This window comes from Neophocaena asiaeorientalis, unplaced genomic scaffold (genome assembly GCF_003031525.2).
Source record: "Neophocaena asiaeorientalis asiaeorientalis breed wild unplaced genomic scaffold, Neophocaena_asiaeorientalis_V1.1 scaffold357, whole genome shotgun sequence".
NCBI classification, from domain to species: Eukaryota; Metazoa; Chordata; class Mammalia; order Artiodactyla; family Phocoenidae; genus Neophocaena; species Neophocaena asiaeorientalis.
In genome coordinates this window covers 1,301,608-1,319,965 of record NW_020173270.1, presented here as the reverse complement: position 1 = coordinate 1,319,965, position 18,358 = coordinate 1,301,608, and the positions used below count along the sequence as shown (strand labels likewise).

The 18,358-nt window shown below is 51.4% G+C and overlaps 1 protein-coding gene across 1 annotated transcript in view; it reads right to left on the bottom strand.

Annotated features, from left to right (window-relative positions):
- Positions 1-5,209: 5,209 nt before the first annotated feature.
- COL5A3 (collagen type V alpha 3 chain) overlaps positions 5,210-18,358 on the bottom strand; it is a 38,565-nt gene continuing 25,416 nt past the window's right edge. Inside the window, exons 43-65 of the mRNA XM_024746005.1 lie at positions 17,629-17,682; positions 16,874-16,981; positions 16,744-16,797; positions 16,499-16,552; positions 16,335-16,388; positions 16,169-16,222; positions 15,530-15,637; positions 14,804-14,857; positions 14,567-14,620; positions 14,120-14,173; positions 13,986-14,039; positions 13,680-13,787; positions 13,453-13,506; positions 12,908-12,961; positions 12,614-12,721; positions 12,271-12,324; positions 12,155-12,190; positions 11,670-11,723; positions 10,875-11,082; positions 10,682-10,794; positions 8,841-8,909; positions 6,284-6,523; positions 5,210-6,193 (exon numbers count right to left, since the gene is read on the bottom strand). Of these exons, the coding sequence (XP_024601773.1) occupies positions 6,047-6,193; positions 6,284-6,523; positions 8,841-8,909; positions 10,682-10,794; positions 10,875-11,082; positions 11,670-11,723; positions 12,155-12,190; positions 12,271-12,324; positions 12,614-12,721; positions 12,908-12,961; positions 13,453-13,506; positions 13,680-13,787; positions 13,986-14,039; positions 14,120-14,173; positions 14,567-14,620; positions 14,804-14,857; positions 15,530-15,637; positions 16,169-16,222; positions 16,335-16,388; positions 16,499-16,552; positions 16,744-16,797; positions 16,874-16,981; positions 17,629-17,682 (1,947 nt within the window). The 3' untranslated portion in view covers positions 5,210-6,046. The remainder of the gene's footprint in view (positions 6,194-6,283; positions 6,524-8,840; positions 8,910-10,681; positions 10,795-10,874; positions 11,083-11,669; positions 11,724-12,154; positions 12,191-12,270; positions 12,325-12,613; positions 12,722-12,907; positions 12,962-13,452; positions 13,507-13,679; positions 13,788-13,985; positions 14,040-14,119; positions 14,174-14,566; positions 14,621-14,803; positions 14,858-15,529; positions 15,638-16,168; positions 16,223-16,334; positions 16,389-16,498; positions 16,553-16,743; positions 16,798-16,873; positions 16,982-17,628; positions 17,683-18,358) is intronic.

Sequence of the window (18,358 nt, the reverse complement as noted above, 5' to 3'; positions counted from 1 at the left end):
ACTGGATATACAAAACGTGGTCCATCCATCCAATGGAATATCATTCACCCTTAAAAAGGAAGGAAATTCTGATACATGCTATAACATGGGTGAACCTTGAGGATATGATGCTCAATGAAATAAGCCAGTCACAAAAAGACAAATACTGCATGATTCCACTCATGTGAGGTCCCTAGAGGAGTCAGATCCATAGAGACAGAAAGTAGAAGGTGGGTGCCAGGGGCTGAGGTGGGAGGGCATGGAGAGTTGTTTAATGAGTATAGAGTTTCGGTTTTGCAAGATGAAAAAGTTGTAGAGATCTGTTGCCCAGCAACGTGAATATACTTAACACTACTGAACTGTACACTTAAAAATGGTAGATGGTAGGGCTTCCCTGGTGGCGCAGTGGTTGAGAGTCCGCCTGCCGATGCAGGGGACACGGGTTCGTGCCCCGGTCCGGGAAGATCCCACATGCCGCGGAGCGGCTGGGCCCGTGAGTCATGGCCGCTGAGCCTGCGCGTCCGGAGCCTGTGCTCTGCAACGGGAGAGGCCACAACAGTGAGAGGCCTGCGTACCGCAAAAAAAAAAAAAAAAAAAAAAAAAAAAAAAAATGGTAGATGGTAAATTTTATGTTATGCAGTTTTTCACCACAAAAATAAAATAAAATAAGAAATTTACCAAGGGGGAAAAAGCGTGTATAAAGGAGATTAGACTAGCATCACGGAAAGACAGGACAACCTCTTGGTGTCAATCTGGGTCTTCCGTCTGTTCAGCCACCCGTCTTCCCAGTGCTGCACTGTCACCTTCAGGGTCCAGGCCCGTCCTCTCGAAAGGAAGCTCTGGTGTCTGGGGCACTCAGCACAGGAGGCCACACGTCTGCCCTTGTGGGGTCAGGACCTCTTTGCATGGCCAGATGTGGATCGGCGCAGTTCTGCATGGGTCAGTGCCTCTGGGCCTGGCTGTGTGAGATGTCACATGGCTCCCTCCCTCTCTCTCTGTATGAGCCACCGCTTCAGGGATGCCTCCTCCCGGAAGCCTTCCTTGACTACTCTGTCTCAAGGAACACCCCTCTAGTCCTCCTCCCTGCCTTATTTTTCTTCATAGCACCACCTGACATATCATATATGTATTTGCTTACTGTCTGTCATCCCCGCTAGTGTTAACGCCACGAGGGCAGGGATCTTTGTTTTGTCCACAGCTGGGTACCCGAAGCCTAGAATAGTGCCTGGCACATGGTAGGTGCTTAACAAAGATTGGTTGATTGATTGAATGAATGAATGAATGTGTGGGCAGAGGGAGGGTTATCTCTGAACCACCTATGATGGAGTTTACCTGGGCCCACATCTGTGGCTTGTGTGTTGGTGGCATGTCTCTGTGTGGGGCTGTGTGTTCCTCTGTGTGCCTAGCATGTGCCAGGCCCCAGGATACAGTAGTTCTATGTGTGACAATGGGGATCTCCCTCCAGATGTGGCTCCACCTCTGAGGGTGGGTTTGTGAACACGGTTGTTTTTTCAGGGCAGCTCTAGGTGTATATCCAGACACAACTGGGTGTGTGCAACTTTCTGTGTGGCCTTTGTGTGTCAGTGTATCTGGATCTGGCTGAGGGTGTAGGGGAATGTGTGATGCGGGTCTGCCCGAGTCTGCTTGTGGGTCCAGGAAGTGACTTGCAGCTGTGGTAGCAGCGGGGGATGGAAGGAGGTGACAAGATGAGGGTCCGATTCCATGAGCCCTTGGTCTGCATATGTCATTGTTCGTATCTCCGACAATGTTGTGAGTGTGTATGTGTAACATCCCCTGCTCCACCCACCCCCTACAACCCGGTCTGAATCTGCAGCCGGGCCCCCACGCTGGCCGCCCTGCCCCACCCCCAGCTCTGGAGTAATTGCTCCTGAAGCACAAGCAGTGTGATTAATTATGGCTGCTGAATATGCAAATCAGCTGGGAATTTCCCAGCAGCCGCCAGGGTGCCGGTGATGATGCTGGGTAAATACACAGAGCTGAGCGTGCAAGGCCTAAAATTCCCTCCTTACACCTTTGTCAATTACCCTTTAATTTAGCAGGGCTGAATTTCTAATTCTTTAATGAGCTTTTACGTAATTAAAGAGTCCTCATTACACTTTTTTTTTTTTTTTTTTGCGGTACGCGGGCCTCTCACTGTTCTGGCCTTTCCCGTTGCGGTGCACAGGTTCTGGACGCACAGGCTCAGCGGCCATGGCTCACGGGCCCAGCCGCTCCGCGGCATGTGGGATCCTCCCGGACCAGGGCACGAACCCGTGTTCCCTGCATCGGCAGGCGGACTCTCAACCACTGCGCCACCAGGGAAGCCCACCATATGCATTCTTGAGTTAAAGATGTTTGAGAGAGGAACTAAAAGGAAGGCAGGCTCAGGTCTACATTTGGGTTGATAGACATCAACCCAGGGTGAAGAAATCAGCAAAAGCAACACATCTGGAGAAGAGATGACCAGGAGAAACACCACCCCCTCAAGAGCCCTCATTGGTATTTGAGGGTTTCTGGGTTCTTCATTGTGTGTCGGATACTTCCTCAAGACTCTACATGGGGAGCTCCCTGGTGGCCTAATGGTTAGGATTCTGGGCTTTCACTGCTGTATGCTGTGGCCTGGGTTCAGTCCCTGGTCAGTGAACTGAGATCCCTCAAGCTACTCGGCCAAAAAAAAGACTCCATTTGGGGCTTCCCTGGTGGCGCAGTGGTTGACAGTCCGCCTGCCGATGCAGGGGACACGGGTTCACGCCCCGGTCCGGGAGGATCCCACATGCCGCGGAGCGGCTGGGCCCGTGAGCCATGGCCGCTGAGCCTGCACGTCCGGAGCCTGTGCTCCGCAACGGGAGAGGCCACAACAGTGAGAGGCCCGCGTACCGCAAAAAAAAAAAAAAAGACTCCACTTGGTTCTTCCCTCACATCCTTCAGGCCTCTGCTAAAACACCAGCTCCTCAGCAAAACCTCTTCTGACCAACCTATTTCAAATAAGCCCCCGACTCCATCACTCTCCATGTAACTTGTTTCATTTTCCTTCACAACAATTAATACTACCTGAAGTCACATTACATAGAGATTTGTGTATAATCTGTTTTCCTCAGAAGTAAGATCCTGAGGGGCAGATACGGCATCTTTCTTCTATCCCCAGCATCCGGAGCAATGCCTAGTGCTTAGTACACACTCAGTAGAGCTAAACAAATGAATAAGTGAGTAAAGGGATGAACTCATTGATTAACCTCTGGGCACCAATATTCTTCATAGAGTTAGCACTCTCAGTAACATTTATGGAATGAATAAAGGAATCTAGAGCAAGTATTCAGGTGGCCTCAGAGGGCTGCTGGCAGGAATAGCAGAGTAAGCTCTGGTTTGGGGTTTTTTTTAAAATAAATTTATTTATTTATTTTTGGCTACATTGGGTCTTTGTTGCTGGGCATGGGCTTTCTCTAGTTGCAGTGAGCAGGGGTTACTCTTCGTTGCGGTGCACGGGCTTTTCATTGCGGTGTCTTCTCTTGTTGCGGAGCACGGGCTCTAGGCACGTGGGCTTCAGTAGTTGTGGCTTGCAGTCTTCAGTAGTTGTGGCTCGCGGGCTCCAGAGTGCAGGCTCAGTAGTTGCGGTGCACGGGCTCAGTTGCTCCACGGCATGTGGGATCTTCCAGGACCAGGGCTCGAACCCATGTCCCCTGCGTTGTCAGGTGGATTCTTAACCACTGCGCCACCAGGGAAGTCCCAAGCCCTGGGTTTGAGGGAGGCAATTCACTCCAACCTGCTACCTCTACCCACACAATCCCACCTGATCCAACTTAACTCACACCAGCCCTCCATCACTCCTAACTCAACAATGTCTATCAAGTGCTGAATGGATAAACAAAATGCAGTAAATTATTATTCAACAATAACAAGGAATGAAGTTCTGATGCATTCTGCAACATGAACTGTGACATTATTATGCTAAATGAAAGAAGCCAGACATAAAGGACCACGTATTGTATGATTCCGTTTATATGAAATGTGGAGAACAGGCAAATCCACAGAGACAGAAAGATTAGTGGTTTCCTACCACTGAGAGGTTTGGAGGAGATGATGGGTGACTGCTCACGGATATGGGATTTCTTTCTGAGGTGATGAAAATGTTCCAAATTGATTGCGGTTATGGTTGCACAAGTCTGTGAATACCCTAAAAACCATTTAATTATACACTTTAAATGGGTGAATTATATGGTATGTGAATTATATCTCAATAAATCTGTTTTTTAAAACCTTCAACCCAACATCTAACCCCAAATTCAAGTCACCCCAAACCCAACTCTCATCTTAACTGATCACATCTTAACTTACCACACTGGCAATCCCTACCCCATATTCATAGTAACCCCTACTTACCTCTACTCAGTTCATTCTACTTCTTAAATCAACCCTAATTCAATTCAACCCAATATCCAATTCCAAACCCTTAATGCAATCCACTCATCATTCCAACCCCCAATTCAACAGATCCCCAAACTGATTCAACACACTTCAAACCACCCTCCAACTCAACTTATCTTCAACCCACTTCAATGTAATTTACCCTACCCTTAACCCCTAGCCTGCAACTCACCACAAGGGTCAACTCATAATTCAATTCTCTTCACCCCCAACTCACTCCCTTGACCTGCCACCCAAAACTTTGACCCCTAGTCGTTTTATCTCAAACCAAAACCACATTCCATGTCACCTCTTGATACATCCCCTGAGCTCAGGCAGTGATTCCAAGACCAATCAAGGTCAACATGGAGATCTGTCTATTTTCTTTTTTAAAGTTAAATGTCTTCCTAATAGGTTCACAATTTTCCCCAGCTTTATTGAGATATAATAGACATATAACATTGTAGATGTTTAAAGTGTATATAACATGTTGATTTGATACACTTATATATGGCAAAAAGATCACCACCGTAACATTAGCTAACACCTCCCTCATGTCACATATTTACCATTTCTTTTTTTGTCCTGAGAACATGTAAGATCCGCTCTCTTAGAGATCTATTTTTTTAACTTTTCCTCTAGCAGCCTAAGTTAATAAACAGGCCCATCACTTCCAGTGAATCCCATTATAATTAGGTTCCCCGACCCCCAAAGCTACCTCTACCAAAAGACTCAATTATTAAGACAGGTGGTGGCAGATTCCTTGGGTGAGACAAGAGCCTGACCCTAAGAGAGATATGGCCAGCGTCAAATGAAAGGCAGACAGGGACACAGTTCACTGGTTTATTCTCAGACTTGAGATTATGCCCTATGGCCTGGGGCAGTGGGGAGCGGACTTGGGGATCACGCTAGAATGAATCTCTCTCATCATATCCCAGCCCTCCCTAAGGAAGAAGCAGATGAAATATACAACAGAGGGGGTTTTCCCTTTTAATACAGACCCAGGTATAAATAGGGCAGCACCATTAGGATCCTGATTTACCCCCCACCATCTTGGCCCCCAAACCATCTGGCATGGCAAGGTGCATTTGGGGAGATATGGGGGGAAGCAGTATTCAGAGCTAGCGGGGCTGAGGCAGCAGAAGGAACACACAGCTCAGCCCAGGGAAGTCCCACTTCCCTCTGTCGTCTGACTTCAGTCCGTTCACTGTGAACCCACCTGAAAATAGGAATGAGTGAAGAGGTCCCAGCCTGGGATCAGGAGACATCCAGTGCTTAACTATGCGGAAGGTAGCACCAAAGGGTGTTGAGAGCACTGACTGAGGGGTGGGAGGCAGGCATGGGGGGCATTCATCAGCTCTGAGTTAGAAGTTCATTGCATGGGGGTCAGGGGAGGGAGTTGAGCATCGGGTGAGCATGAAGGGGAGACAGAGCCAGACTACAGTTATGCCAGCCGGGGTGAAGTGCAGGGAAACGGGACTCATGGGCCAGGGGAGTCCAGCCTCCAGACCCCCGGAATGGAGAAGGAATACTGTTTGACGGTGATGAACAGACTCTCCCCCGGCTCCACAGTCCCAGGAGACGATAAATGTGATGGCTTCAAAGCCTCAGCACCAAATGTGCCCCATCTGGGGCTCCCTCATTTTCCCTCCCACCCATGAAGCTCTCAGCTGCTAAAGCAGACGGGGCCCAGTTCAAACCCAAACTTCTGGTTCGTCTGGCCAAAGTCAGCGGACGCCACGTCCCATAAGGGCAGAAATCCCACTCGGGAAGAGCTGAACTGGAAGAGGGTCTTCGTCTGTCCCTTCCGGAGCTGACCGTGGGAAGACACGGATGCTGAGTCAGGGGGAGGGTAGCCACAGCCTCCCGCCCTGCTCTGGCCAGCCCCTCACCCCTCCCTTACCCTGCAGCCATCGTAGGGGACAGTGATGGTGGCTGCTGCCGTCTGGTTGAAGGACAGCTCCTCCCCGTTGGTCCCAAGGAAACTGACAGAGCGGCCATGGTCTCCTGCAGCTTCGTCCAGCCAGGCGGCCGAGTTCTGGCAGGAGTATGTGAAGCTCTGGCGGGCTGTGGCACTCAGCAACTTCAGGAAGGTCAACTGTACCACACTCACCGGGGCCCCATCAGCATCCACGTAGGAGAACTGGAGGCGGGACAAAGGAGAGGTGAGCGTGCTCCATTCGCCTCTACTCTTTCTGAGGTACCCACCTCCCAGGATCTCCACCCACCGCAGACCTGCCCGCCCTGCCACGTCCTCATCTTTATCAGCCCCACCAGCCATCCGGCCGTCCACGGTTCTCTTGCAAGCCCCTAGGCACGTGTGGCTATTGAGTCTTTGAAATGCAGCCGGTGAGACTGAGAAAGTTTTCAAAACTTTATTTAAATTTTAATTTTTTTCTGTTGGCACTCATTTTTTTAAAATTGAAGTATAAGGGCTTCCCTGGTGGCGCAGTGGTTGAGAGTCCGCCTGCCGTAAAAAAAAAAAAAAAAAAAAATTGAAGTATAGTTGATTTACGATGTCGTGTTGTTTTCAGATTTACAGTGAAAAGTTTTAGTTATTTGTGTATGTGTGTGTGTATATATATATATATATATATATATACACACATATACTCATATATATATTATTTTTCAGATTCTTTTTCATTATAGGTTATTACAAGATATTGAATATATAGTTCCCTGTGCTATACAGTAGGTCCTCATTGTTCATCTATTTTATATATAGTAGTGTGTATCTGTTAATTTCAAACGCCTAATTTATCCCTCCCTCCCCTTTCCCCTTTGGTAACTGTAAGTTTGTTTTCTATGTCTGTAAGTCTACTTCTGTTTTGTAAATAAGTTCATTTCTATCATTTTTTTAGATTCCATATGTAAGTGATATCATATATTTGTCTGACCTACTACACTTAGTATGCTAATCTCTAGGTCCATCCATTTAAATTTTATTTTTTTATTTAATTATTTAATTTAAAACTTGTAACGTTAATTTATAACTGATAACTGAGCTTCAATCCATTTATCAGAAAACTGAGGTTTGGAACAACTTGAGGATGTGAATCTACTTTTTCAACTGCAGGTTTTATGCAATCTAAGTACTTCCAAGGAAAGTTAGTGCCCAAATTACGATGTGCTATAAATATAAAATATGTACCAGACTCCGAAGAACTCAGAGGGGGAAAGTTTTAAATGCCTCAATAATCTTTATATTGATATGACAATATTTTGGGTATATTGGGTTACATAAAATATATTATTAACTTGAGATAACTGGCTTGGTAACGCGTCCTGGCTTCCTTCTCTTCCCTGTACCCTTTCATGTTCCACAATTGATGTTTTCTGGAATCACGTCCCTGGTAAACCCCTTGCAATCGAGTCTTTGCCTCAGGGTCTCTTTCAGGGGAACCCAAACCAAGATACACCCTGACATTATATTATAGCTTTGTTTCCTTGGTTATTGTCTGTCTGCTTCCTTGGTCCTATTCCCAGTAGAATACCAACTTCATGAAGTTAGGAACTTTTCTTTGCTGCTATGCTCCCAACGTTTAGCATACACATATATGTTACATAAACAAATCCCAAATGAACCCAAGATTTCCACTCCATCCTGTAAACCTGACCTTCTTTCCATTTACATATCTCAGAACCTCACTAGACATCAGTCCCTCAAACCAGGAACCTGGGTGTCATCCCTATCCCTTCCCTCCCCTCCATCTCATCAATTACTATCGTGCCATCTCATCAGTTACTAGGTCCTATTGACTTGTCATCCCATCAATTACTAGGTCGTACTGACTCGCCCTCTTAGAGGTTGTTCTAAGCCATGCCCTCCTCTCCATCCCCATAGCACCAGCTCCAGCCTGGTCCCTTCCTTGCTCTCTTGGACCAACACATCAGTCTTCTGGGTCTCCCGGCCTCCAATTTCCCCATCACCACCACCACCAGCTCAGAGGCATTTTTCTATCACAGAGATTTAATCTCGGTGCCTCCCTCACTTAAAAACATTCCATGGCTCCCTACTGCTCATAGATCTTTCTGAGGAAGTGGGCCTAGCTCACACCCACCTCCCCAGCCTCCTCTCCTACCACATTCCCCCTCACACTCTCTAGAGCACAGCAAGTCACCTTTTCTTTAAATTTACCAGGCCCTCTCTTGACTCTGGGCCTTCGTATATCCTGTTCCATCTGCCTGGAACACTATTCCTTGTCCTCCCAAACTTGCAACCCAACTTATTCCTTAGACCTCAGCTGAGCTGTGACTTCTACCAGGAAGCCTTCAGGTCCTTCCAGCACTGCCTCTGGATCGCCACCAGGACCTGTGCTTTGCCCTGTCATACATCTGATGCTGTGATCATCAAGAGGCAAAGTGAGTCTATCCTTTTCATCTCACCTCCTCCAATTCCCATGCTGGTTCCCACCAATTTTTATACCATCCCCACCTTGGCCTCCAGGGCAACTCACCTTCTTCCCTCGACGGAATGTGCTATACCAGCTTCCCAGCTTTTCTCTGGACCAGGAGGCCAGTTTCACCTGGGGAATGGAGGGGACGGTGTAGCAGGTGCCCCAGGGGGCCACCATGTCCTTTCTGCATTTATCTCCCCACAATGAAAGCTACTGACTGTAAGTATCAGGGACTCTCAGTCTGTTCTCTGACTGTTGGACTGGACTTGGCTGGTGCACAGGACGGACCCAAGAGGCTGGGTGTTCCCGCCTTCTGAGGCAGCCTCCACCAATGATTGATGAGAGCTGGTGGATAAATGCCCCGGCTCCCTCTCCCCGAGGTGGGGGACAGCTCCCAGGAGCCTACCCTACACTGTCTCCTGGAAGTCCCCAGTGGAACTGAGCCTTGGGTGTCCAACGGTGATGTTTTAACAGCACACCCCTTATTGGCTGCCTCCCCTGGCCCCTCTCACTTACCCCTCCTGGGATCACCTCCTAAATAAATGACTTGCCCTTGTCAAACCCTCATCTCAGGGTCTGTGTCTGGGGAACCCAAACCAAGAATGTTCCTCACTCCCTGCCCCAGCCTCTCTCTGGGCAGAAGGAAGATGAGCTGGTGAGAGATCAAGCCTCAGGTGTCAGCAACTGTTTAGAGATCAAGCCCTGCCCTCAAGCCCCCATAAATTGGGTGGGGGTGAGCTCGTCTAAATTTGCATCCACTAGGGTATCTGAGTTCCCACTAAACCAGGGCTCTGACCAGTAAAAAATAAGAATAAATAAGAAGGACATTATTGGGCACTTTTGCAGGCCCTGAGCTTACAACGTGTTTTACCTGCAGTAGAGGTATTAACACAGCGACACACATGGTCAGTGTTCATTCAGTGTCCCCTGATATGTTCATTGGCGCCTCAAGGGCACAACCACCCTATGAGGTAGATACTTTCTTGAACCCCACTTTACAGATGAAAAAACTGAGGTGACAGATCTGGATTCCAGTCTGAGCAGTCCAGGGTTCAGAAGCTCACTGCACACCCACTGCCCTCTATAGCCAAGCCTGGTGCTTGGTGTCAGAGGCTGTTAGGCTCAGGGCTCCCTGATGGGGAAGCTCAGGGTTTCTGGGGAACCAGGTGGAGGGCAGTGAGCCCATGGGGCCTATAAGACAGCAGGTTAGGAGGCACTATAGAGCGTGGTTAAGGGCTGGGACAAGAGCCAGACTGTCGTGGGTAATCTTGTCCCTCTCTGTGCCTCAGTTTCCCTGTCTGGGGGATGATAACAGAATTTTATTTTTTTAATTGAAGTATAGTTGATTTACAATGTTGTGTTAGTTTCAGGTTACAGAAAAGTGATTCAGTTATACATACATACATATCTATTTTTTTCAGATTCTTTCTCCTTATAGGTTATTACAAAATATTGAATATAGTTCCCTGTGCTACACAGTAGGTTCTTGTTGGTTACCTACTTTAGGGATGATAACAGAATGGCCACATCGGTGGTTGTTAATGCAGCCAAGCACTTAGGGCTGGCACACATACCTGCTATTTCAAGGTTCTCCATCATTATTGATTTCTTTACTAGATTTTCTTATCTGTCTTTCCCCATAGAAAATGAGCTCCATAAAAGCAAAGCAGTTTTTTTTTTTTTTGGATTCTCTGCTGTAACCCCAGCATTTCAAGGAGTTGGCATACAGTAGGTGCTCAATAGATGTTAGTTGAAGGAAAAATAAAGTCCCAGTCAACGCCTGGTGTGTGTGTGTGTGTGTGTGTGTGTGTGTGTGGACAGGGTATGAATGAAATGGTTTCCAGAATCTGGTCCCTCCTTCCACAACCACCACCTCCCACTTCACCCCCAGAGGTACTCACGGTCTCAAACTTCTTGTCTGGGTAAAGGCAGGTCTCTCCTCCCGCCGTGAAGTTGCAGAAAACCCTGAGCGCATCCCGCGCGCAGCCCTGATTGGGGTCAATCCAGTATTCCCCTGCCGCAGAGCCAGGTAGGGCGGATGAGCCGGGCGGACCCCAAGGCTCCCCGCCCACCGGGGGAGGGACGGAACCTCACCGTCGGGCAAATGCGGGTGGTTGCGGTGCAACTCGCTGCACACGAGGCCCGGGTTCTCAGCCGTGCCCGGAGGGCGTCGCAGCTGCTCCAGCTCGAAGCTCAGCGACGTGATCGAGGCCAGCACCTCCTCCAGGGCGCCCTCCGGGACTCCCGGGCTCGGGACCGAGCGCCGGCGCCGGCGCAGCCCGTGCAGCTGCGCGGATGGACCCTGGGCGGAGGTGGGGATGGAGGAGAGGAGGAGATCAGAGACGCAGGAGGAAGAGACAGGGAGAGAGAGGGGCAGAAATGAAAGACGTGGGGGGCAGAAAGACACAGGGGTAGGGGGAGAGGAGAAAGGGGAGGGAGAGATAGAGACAGGGCCAAGGAGAAATAGACAGTCAGAAACAGAGACACGGGAAGGAGAGAGACAGAAGGGCTCAGAGATGGGGAGAGGCCGAAGTGGAGAGAGGATAAAAAGAGACAGAACCACAAAGTCAGGCAAAGGAGAGAGAGAGAGACAAGGACAGAGAGAGACAGAGAGAGGGTGCGCCCGGAAGAGAGAAACAAAGGTAAAATAGTGAAACAAGTGTTTGAGATAGAGACAGAGAAAGGCCAGGAGAGATGGACATCCGAGATACGGTCAGAGCCCCCATGGATGTCCCCCCCAACGCCCTACACACAGCCCAGATCCTCCTTCAGCTTTTGGGGCCACCTCCCACCCCACCTGCACCCCCTGAACACCTGGTGTTCCACCCAGTTCTGGGCACTGAGGGACCCAAGGGGGACACACTCCAACACAGTCCCTGGGTAACTCACCTGGGGGCCGGGGGGACCTGGGGGTCCAGTGTCTCCGCGGGGACCTTGGGATCCCTGTAGGGAGAAGTCATTTGGGTGTGAACTCTGTCTATGGAGACCGCTGCCTGCCAACACAAACACACACACACACACACACACAGCACTGGGGGTAAGGACATGCAATTTTCAGCACCAAGCATAAACCGCACATTTTCTTTCTATATGTGAACACCTCTGAAGTCATCATCTTAACATCTGTGACAAGTCATAGTTTACTTGGTAGAACTGTTTTCTTCCATAGCAGTTTATAAAATAATGGCTCATCTTACAATGGATGGCATCTTAGATTTGATAAAATACAATGGTAGGTGTCGAAGAAATACTTGTTGAATGCCTGACTGACTGAAAAAATAAATGAATGAATGCAAAGGCCCTGAGGGTTCTAGCGCAGTGAAGGGGGCTGGGAAGCTGGGATGTGGGAGCCCGAGGGAACAGTGAGTACTCACCAGGGACCCCTTTGAACCTTTCTGTCCTGGAGGACCCTGTGGGGTAGAGACAGGGAGAGCCGGGGTCCTGGCTGGCCCAACAAGGTGACCCCACCCCACAAATCCCTCATACTCACCACCACACCTCGGGGTCCAGGGTGGCCCAGAGAGCCGACGGGACCAGGGGAACCCTGGAGAAAGGACATCAGAGTCATCATTGTTAGGGTTCATCCCTATGGTCCAGACACATCCCCCAGACAGGCTTCCAGTTCCCTCCAAAGAAGACCCCAAACCCCAGATGCAGACTTCAACCTTCAAGTCCCCAGAGAGAGTCCCCCATTTTCTCCAGACACAACCCCTATCATTCTAGACCCAGGCTTCCCGAATCCCCATACCCACAGTCTCCAAACAAGCCCCACTTCTGCCTTCCCACCACCCTCTGAACACAATCTTCCCACTCAAGGCAGGACACACACTCACAGGTTCTCCCTGGAGGCCAGCAGGGCCTTGCACTCCTGGCAAACCCTGATCCCCTTTCTCACCAGCCTCCCCAGGGGGGCCAATGAGACCAATTAATCCGATGTGGCCCTGGAGGATAAAAGAGGCACATGTTGGGGAAGAAGTGTGGGCGGGGGATTGGGAGATTTTTCTCCTAGAGCCTTGGAGTAGTAGAGGAGACTCCAATCTCCTAGCCCTCTGGCTACAGAGGGAGGTAAGGGTGGAGGAGAGGGGGGTTAAGTGGGGGAGGAGAATAATGGAAGGAGGTATCCTTACCTTTTCCCCCTTGAGGCCAGCATCTCCCTTCAGCCCTGGGAGTCCAGAGGGCCCCTGGAAGAAGAGTTAGGGTCAGCTGGTGAGTCTCAAACAGAAAGCCGCAAGGTCCATGTGAGTGACTGGGGGATGGTCAAATGGGAAATTACCCAGGTTTCAAATGGAATTACCAGGGAAGTGGTCATGGGGATGATGGCCAAGAAAGAGGAGGGACGATGAGAGATGAATGAAGGGGTTTGTTGGAGCACGGCCAACTTGGATGGTCAGTGGTCAACATCAATGTAGATGGTCAGTGTAGGCTATTAAGATAGGTGGTCTGTTTGGTCAATGTAGACCATCAAGATAGAGGGTCAGTGTGGATAGTCAGTGTAGACCACTGAGATGAGTGATCAGAAGAGATGGTTAGTATAGATGGTCAGGGTTGACCATCAGATGGATAGTCAATGAGTGGTCAGTCTGCAGCATCAACACCCATGGTCACTAGATGCTCACTGGATGCCCAGTGTGGTTCCCAGTGCTGGGACCTCAGGGACAAAGAAGTCTCTTACCAGGGGGCCAGGAGGGCCCAACTGTCCAGGAGGTCCCAGCAGGCCTGCTTCACCCTAGGGCAAAGCAGAACATGGGGGGCTGAACTCTGCCAGAACTCAATGTGGATGTCCCGCTGCCCACCAGGGTCAGCTCCTTCTAACTATGGTGAGAAATTACAAGATGGGAGCACATAAGGAAGGCAGGATCCGCCCCCCCCCGACCCTGTCCCTGTTCCCACCCCACTCACCACAGGGCCGGGGATCCCTCGAAGACCCTCAGGCCCGACACGCCCAGGGGGCCCTCGAGTCCCCACTGGGCCTGTCCTCCCTGGGGGCCCGTCAGGACCTGGTTCCCCCTGAAAAGCACAGGGGCAGGGGAGGGGGCAGAGAGAGTCAGGGGGTGGCTGCCTCCTGACCCGCCAGCCAAGAACCAGCAGGGAGGGGTCGGAACTGGAGCACCCGTTGTGTCCCAGGCCTCTCCCCATTCTGATGGCCCAACTGTTGGCTGACAGGTCAGGACAAGGGCCCCCCACCCCTTGGCAGGGGGCACTCACCTTGGTACCTTTCTCCCCTTCTCTGCCTTCTCGACCCGTGCGACCAGAAGGACCCTTAGGGGAGAAAATGTGAGTGGGGGGCTGTGATGGAGCCAGGGCAGACAGGAGGTGGTGGTGGGGTACTCATCACTCACCCTTTTGCCAGGGGGCCCAGAGGGACCGGGTTCCCCAGAAGCACCAGGTGGACCCTGGAGATTATAACCAGCAGGGTAGTTGAGAATGACGGTTTCAGGATGCCTTTTTATTTTTTTTTAAACATCTTTATTGGAGTAGAATTGCTTTACAATGGTGTGTTAGTTTCTGCTTTATAACAAAGTGAATCAGTTATACGTATATATACATCCCCATCAAGATGCCTTTGATGTGAAGACAGCCTTCCCCACATATCACCCAGCACCAGCCATCTCCCGCCTCTACCCTCAAGCTACTCACATTCACGGTGAGGACCCAGAGAGGCAAAGCAGGTGCATCTACAAGGGCCCTGGGTACCTCATTAACCCACTCTCCTGACCCCCCAATTCACCCACCCACCAGCCCCGACCCCCCTCTTCATGCACCACATCCTCTGTTCCCCTACTCACCAGTCCCCCCACATCTCCAGGGTCTCCCTTCTCCCCTGGGGGGCCGTCTTGACCCTGTGGTGGGAGGAACAAAGTCGGAAGGGGTCATGGGGGTACATGAGAATTTAGGGGTGAGGTTTGGAGGAATGTGAAGGTTATTTCCTCCATTGACCTTGCCCAGGTCTGTGGGGGCGTTGTGGAGATGGGAACAGAATAGGGAATATGCTAGGCTTTCGAGTAAGGAGGGGTCACACTCACCGAAACCCCAGGGTCTCCGGGGGGGCCTAGGTCTCCTGGGAATCCTGTGGGGCCCTGGAACACAGAATGATGGATAATTATATCTCTGAATGACGGAGCGTTCATTCATTCATTCATTTAACTGTGCCCAGGCACAGTTCTGGTTGCTGGGATACACTGGTGAACAAAACACAAAATCCCAGCCCTGGTAGAAGGAACATTCTCGTGTTTAATGTGAGCTAAGTATGTTCCATGCATCATCTCACTGCATCCTCTAGGCTTGGGACTCACAGATAGAACTGACCTCAGAGAAAGGACTCGGCGAGTGGCGGGGTGGTGAGATTCAAATCAAGGTCCCTCAGACTCCGAAGCTCCTTGCTGTCCTCCATCCCAACCCCGAGCCCCATCGCCATGGTGGGAGGGGCTCCACCTCTGCCCTGATGGCAAATCCTTCATCAGCCAACTCTGACCTAGCATGAGTCTCAACCTTGACCTTCCCAGCATTGTTAGAACAACTCAGTGTGGAATCAAGTTTCCCCTACTGCAATGATATATAACCACTCCATTTTTATATTGATTCATTCTGTCATTCAATCATTCATTTACTCAGCCATGTTCCGGGTTGCTTGTGGAATCAGCACACTGGAGGATGGGACCCCCCCACCCCGGCTGGAAGTTGGGGAGCAGGTTCAAGGTGACACATGTGCTCCTCCCCGAGTCTCTCCCTCCATGTCCCCCAGGACTCACCATGTTCCCTTTTGCTCCATCCTCTCCGGGGGGGCCTTTCTTGCCCGGGGGTCCAGCTGCCCCAGATGGGCCTGCATCCCCCTTTTCACCAATTTCTCCCTTGGGCCCCTTTTCAGAAACAGAGTTCAGAGGTGCCTGGCCTCTCCAGGGGTCAAGGGTTAGCATACCTGGACTCGGGAATCTGGGTGGCCTGGGGCTTTCCTGGGGTTAGGGGTCAGAGTAGCCTAGACTGCCCAAGGGTCAGAGGTCAGAGGAATCTAGGATTTATAGGAGTCAGGGGTCAGGATGATCCAGTTGCCCAGAGGTCATGGGCAAATTTGGGCTAGCCCATGTGCCACCCTGGAGTGAATCAGAAAAGGGATCCCCTCTGGGCAACTCATCCCCAAGCCAGGGCTTGTGGTTTAGATCTGAGCCCCACCTGCCTCCTCAGCCCTACACCCTTGTGCAGTATACAACCTAGAGAACTTTGTGTAGCACCCCTGATACCTTTCAGGGCTCTGTCATCAAGATAACGGGGGATGCCTGTAGGTCCTGGGTCAGTGGGTGACTTAGGGCTGCAGAGGTCATGGTGGCCCTAGATGCCCAGGGGTCAGGGATTCCCTGAGATGGGTGCAGGGACACTGGACAAAGGTCACTCACAGGGATGCCTGGGATTCCTGGGGGTCCCGGGTCTCCAGGCTCCCCTGGCTCACCCTGCAGGAGGCAAAGTGAAGGTGAGAAGAGTTCCCATCCTGGCAGCCACCCCCAGGCAGGACTGGTTGTGCCTCCCCACCCCAGGCAGACTCCTGTTCTCTCTCTCTCTCACCTTCTCGCCCACTGCTCCAGGCTGACCAACTCCCCCAGGCAGCCCCGGAGGACCCTGGAGAGACAGCAAGGGGTACAGCTGGGACTGTGCAATCCCAACAGCCCCTTCTTGGGAAAGCTATGTCCTCACCTCTGAGGCATCCTGCCCTCCCCCAGAGTCCTCACCTCTGATCTGCTGGGGCCCTGGGGACCCCGAGGGCCTGGAGCTCCATGGGGACCCTGTGGGACAGTCAGAAGAGCATCCAGTGACCCCATGGTCCTTCAAAGCTCCACTAATCACAAACACCACCCTTGATGCTGGTGACCCACATGATCCTTAAAATGACAATGTGACCTGTGACCCCCCCAAATTGGTTTAATGGCCACCCCCGCCCTACCATCACCACCCCATTTTCCCCCATTGTCCATACCATGGGCCCTACATCTCCAACTTCTCCCTTTTCTCCAGGAGGGCCTGGCATCCCCTGTGGAACAAAGAGGCAAACTTGGGGCACAAAGTGGGAAGGACCAGAGGCTGTACCCTCAAACTCAGACACCTACCTGCAGGCCAGGGGGGCCAATCACCCCCATGAAGCCTCTCACTCCATCATCTCCTTTCTGCCCAAAGAGGCCTGGAGGTCCCCGGCGTCCCTGAGCCCCATCTGCCCCCTGGGGGGAGGACAGGGCAAGGCACAGTTAGGGTCTGTGTCAGGGGTCGGAGAGAGGCTCAAGGCCAAAGTCAGGATTGAGGTTCAGGGTTGGGATTCAGTTTGGAGAGGGTCAGGACTGGGTTTGAAGTTGGGGATGCAGGTTAAGCGTCAGAGATTAGCAATGAAGTCAAGGGTTGAGTCAAAGTTTTTCTAAAACCTTTGCATTGGGTGGTGAGTCAGGGTCAAGCTGAGGTCAGTTAAGGTGATGAGGGGAAGGTCCAGATGGGGTTGAGATGTAGGGTAGGGTTTGAGGTTAGGGCCAAGGTAGAATCAGAGTTTGAGCCCAGGTTTGGGGTCTGCATTGGAGGGTGGGTCAGGACTGGGGTTAAGGGTAAGACTGGGTCAGGTTCGGCTACTGTTGGATGTGAAGGTCAGGTCTGAGTTGGGATTGAGGTTAAGGTCACAAGCAGTATTGAGATTAGGGCTGTGATGGGGTTCAGGGGTTGAGGTCAGGATTGAGTCAGATTCTGGGGTGAGTTCATATTGAGTGTTGGCATGGAGGGGTAGGTCAGTGTCAGGGCTGAGTCTGGGCCTGAGTCACCATGGAGAACACTGTCCCTTCCCACTAGGGATCCAGGGGATGGCCACAAAACTGGGATCACTCACCGGGGAGCCTGGGTGTCCCACAAGACCCCGTATCCCTGTTGGTCCAGGTGGGCCCTGGAGGAGGGAACAGAGTCAAAAACCCCTCAGGGCCTTCCCTGGTGGCGCAGTGGTTGAGAGTCCGCCTGCCGATGCAGGGGACACGGGTTCATGTCCCGGTCCGGGAAGATCCCACATGCCGCGGAGCGGCTGGGCCCGTGAGCCATGGCCGCTGGGCCTGCGCGTCTGGAGCCTGTGCTCCGCAACGGGAGAGGCCGCAACAGTGAGAGGCCCGCGTACAGCAAAAAAAAAACCCCAAAACCCCTCAGGTTCAAGACTGGGGCAGGGGGGGTGGAAACACTAGAGATGTCAATCACTGCACCCCTGTCCACTCCCCCCACCAAGAAGCTGCATTTCCCTCCCCCAACCCTGTCTTCCTAGCTACCAACTCATGGGACCAGACAGAGCATGTGTCCTAAGTTTGGCCCATCAGTATGCTTGCCCAAAAGTCCCACCAGGACCGAGGGACTGAGCTGGCTCCCTGATGCTGGGTTCTACAGCTGAATTTCCGGAGGGAAGCTGGGGGTGCAGTTAGCCCCTTTATTCCAGGTAGCTTGAGTGGCTTCTGTCACTTGCAGGTGTCAAGATGGGTCTCATGAAGGCAGGAAGCTCCGTGGCCTCCCCCTGGCCATCCTCCACATCCCTCTCCCCTCCCCGAGGACCACCCCCCTCACTGGGGCCCCCCACTCACCGC